This window comes from Amphimedon queenslandica, unplaced genomic scaffold (genome assembly GCF_000090795.2).
Source record: "Amphimedon queenslandica unplaced genomic scaffold, v1.1 AMPQUscaffold_13161, whole genome shotgun sequence".
NCBI classification, from domain to species: Eukaryota; Metazoa; Porifera; class Demospongiae; order Haplosclerida; family Niphatidae; genus Amphimedon; species Amphimedon queenslandica.
Window position 1 is genome coordinate 102,287 of NW_003546603.1, and position 2,638 is coordinate 104,924.

Below are 2,638 nucleotides of genomic sequence, written 5' to 3' on the forward strand. Positions count from 1 at the left end.
TATTCCTCATGATGTAAGAGGATCAGCAAGTGTCAACTTACTTGGTGGACTGCGTAATGGCAACTTCTGATCCACCAGGAACAAGATCATTTGATATAAGAGTTGATCAGGTCCTTAATGCATTTAGTGATCGCTTCTTACAATGTTCTTCATTTTAGGTAACTATTCCTAGTACTGATACAACATACTGGTGCAAAGGATTTGAATTACCACAAGAAATACAAGACACTAGGAAATATATAATAAGAGTTAGTTCATTTATTCATTAATGAATATATAATTGGCTGTAGTTTTCACCTAATGTGACTGAAGGCACTACAGCTCATGTTCACCACATGGTAGTGTATCTCTGCAGCTCTTTGAATATCTCTAATGCTAATGCTAATGGTGGAGTCTGCAGAGATGTCCTTGATAGCCTTGATTGTAGCAATGCTACAGCAATTACTGCTTGGGGTATTGGAGGAGAAGTATGTAACAAGAATGAATGATATTATTATCATAGATATTAGAAACTAGTTGTGTAGTCTCTAATATTTATGATATTATTGGACTGAATTATTGTTCATCATTACTTGTAGGATTTTGTGTATCCTTCCAATGTTGCTTATCCCATTGGAGGTGACCAGTATCGATACGCATACATTGAGATGCACTATGATAATCCAAACAGACTATCAGGTTAGCTAATTACACTAAGATTAGTGTCTACTCATAGTTATTGTAGGGGTGATTGATAGTTCCGGTATGACATTCTTTTACATTGATACACCAAGGGAGCATGACTCTGGCGTACTTGCAGTTGGAAATGCAGTGTTCCACTACATGATAATCCCTCCTAAAGCAAAGAATTACACTATTTACAGTTTCTGTCCAACTGATTGCACTGCAGTATGATTGGAATATATTATAATACTGTACAATAATCTTGTGTTTAGTTATTTCCTCAAGATGGAATTCATGTGTTTGCTAATTTCCTTCACACTCATTTGCTTGGTGTAAGCATTACTCTACATCATCTGAGAGCTAGCAATCAGTGCAGATCAGGCAGTGGCATTGAAGAGCTTAAACCAATTGACTCCAATCTTTTCTATGATTTCAACTTTCAGGAGATAGTGCATATTAATGAAGTTGTCATTAGACCAGTAAGAGACTATTTAAATTGAATTTTTGCATATTTTATTATAATTTATTGTTGATAGGGTGATGGAATTATGCTGACCTGCACATACAATAGTGAAAATCGAGACACAATAACATTTGTAAGCTGTCCTCACCACATAAGCTTTAGGTTTTGAATATTGTTTATAATAGGGAGGTCAGAGCACTTATGAGGAAATGTGTCTATCATTTCTGAACTATTATCCAAGGATGGGAATCACTGATTGTTATAGTTCGGCACACCCACCAAGTTTTGTAGAATATTTATCAAGACACTACAAGTATAAAAGCATACATCCTTAGGCTCTAGCTATCTTTCTGTTTTCACAGTCAAAGTGAAATTGCTGAATTTGTCAGTAATCCATCAAAGTCTAAATTTGATGAGATATTTAATAATATCACTTGGACGCACGAGGAAACTGAAGTCTTAGAGAACTCAATCTCGACTGGCTCTCATTATTCTTATTACTTGGGGCCTGTAAGATACATTTTGTCAATAATGTAGTGTATAGCTATTGTACCATCTTTAGTCAGTGAATGAAGTGAGAATACAAGATGTGCCATCCATTGGTTGTCCTTATGAAGCACCTCCTGTAATGCTGGAGTGTCCTGACTCTGTTGATCCTACCAGTGGTGCTGTGTCATTGATTACTCTCTCAGTCACAGTGCTGCTCTTTGCTATGATTGCTATCATCCTCATTAATTAACTCTTTCTCCTACTCCATTTTTTGCTGCTTTTTGTTTTAGATTATCGAACAGGGATTGGACTTTTCTGCCCTTTTCAATATTAATGCCCTTTTCATTTATTTGTGCCCCTTTTCATCTGCTGCATTAGTCCTCAATTATGATAATAATTTTATGTATAATAAATCATGGTGTTGTGTGAACACAAATGGATTAAGAAACAGCATATAATCATGTGATCATGTTTGTGTAGGATAGCATAATTATTTGGAATAACGGTATTGTTTTCTAGTTATAGCTAGTTGCTGCATTGGACACTACTAAGGCCTGGTTTCCATATACTGGTAGTTGTGGTTATTGTATGGATTCTCTGGTTAGTAGAAGAGATAGACCTGATTTCTATCTCCACAATGGACCTTATTCAATGAAATTTTTCTAATTAACGCGCACCTGAGTTGGTGGTAAAATGGCGGATTTTTGTAAGAAGGACAGGGTGAGCAATCTTGTCTTTTTATCCAGCCATTCTAGCTGTGAGAACCACTTTGAGCTGTCCTTTTGTTTCAGTATACTCTATTTATCTCTTCCGTAAGCTCTTTGGTTGCTGTTTTGGCTTTTATAGCATTTTATCATAGGAATATTCTTACTCATTGGCGATTCCCGTTGTTCTAAATTTTGCTTTCAGGAGCCAGGGCGCTTGCCCCTCCGTTGCTATCAAGACAGAAGTGTATTCACCTGAGTCCTATGACTGATTTCTATCATCAGACTTAGTCTCAGTCCGTCAGAACCAGGTACGGTG

The 2,638-nt window shown here is 36.6% G+C and overlaps 1 protein-coding gene across 2 annotated transcripts in view; it reads left to right on the top strand.

Moving 5' to 3' along the window:
* Positions 1 to 2,012, top strand: part of LOC105313975 (DBH-like monooxygenase protein 1 homolog) — a 4,643-nt gene extending 2,631 nt beyond the window's left edge. The window contains exons 2-11 of one of the 2 annotated variants that reach the window (XM_020000717.1): positions 21 to 110; positions 159 to 248; positions 291 to 467; positions 579 to 678; positions 725 to 888; positions 936 to 1,142; positions 1,200 to 1,259; positions 1,312 to 1,439; positions 1,489 to 1,636; positions 1,689 to 2,012. In XM_020000717.1, the coding sequence (XP_019856276.1) occupies positions 57 to 110; positions 159 to 248; positions 291 to 467; positions 579 to 678; positions 725 to 888; positions 936 to 1,142; positions 1,200 to 1,259; positions 1,312 to 1,439; positions 1,489 to 1,636; positions 1,689 to 1,865 (1,305 nt within the window). In that variant the 5' untranslated portion in view covers positions 21 to 56 and the 3' untranslated portion in view covers positions 1,866 to 2,012. Of the gene's footprint in view, positions 1 to 6; positions 111 to 158; positions 249 to 290; positions 468 to 578; positions 679 to 724; positions 889 to 935; positions 1,143 to 1,199; positions 1,260 to 1,311; positions 1,440 to 1,488; positions 1,637 to 1,688 lie in introns of those variants that run through there. The other variant, XM_011407829.2, reaches the window with a different exon arrangement.
* The last annotated feature ends 626 nt before the right edge of the window (positions 2,013 to 2,638 follow it).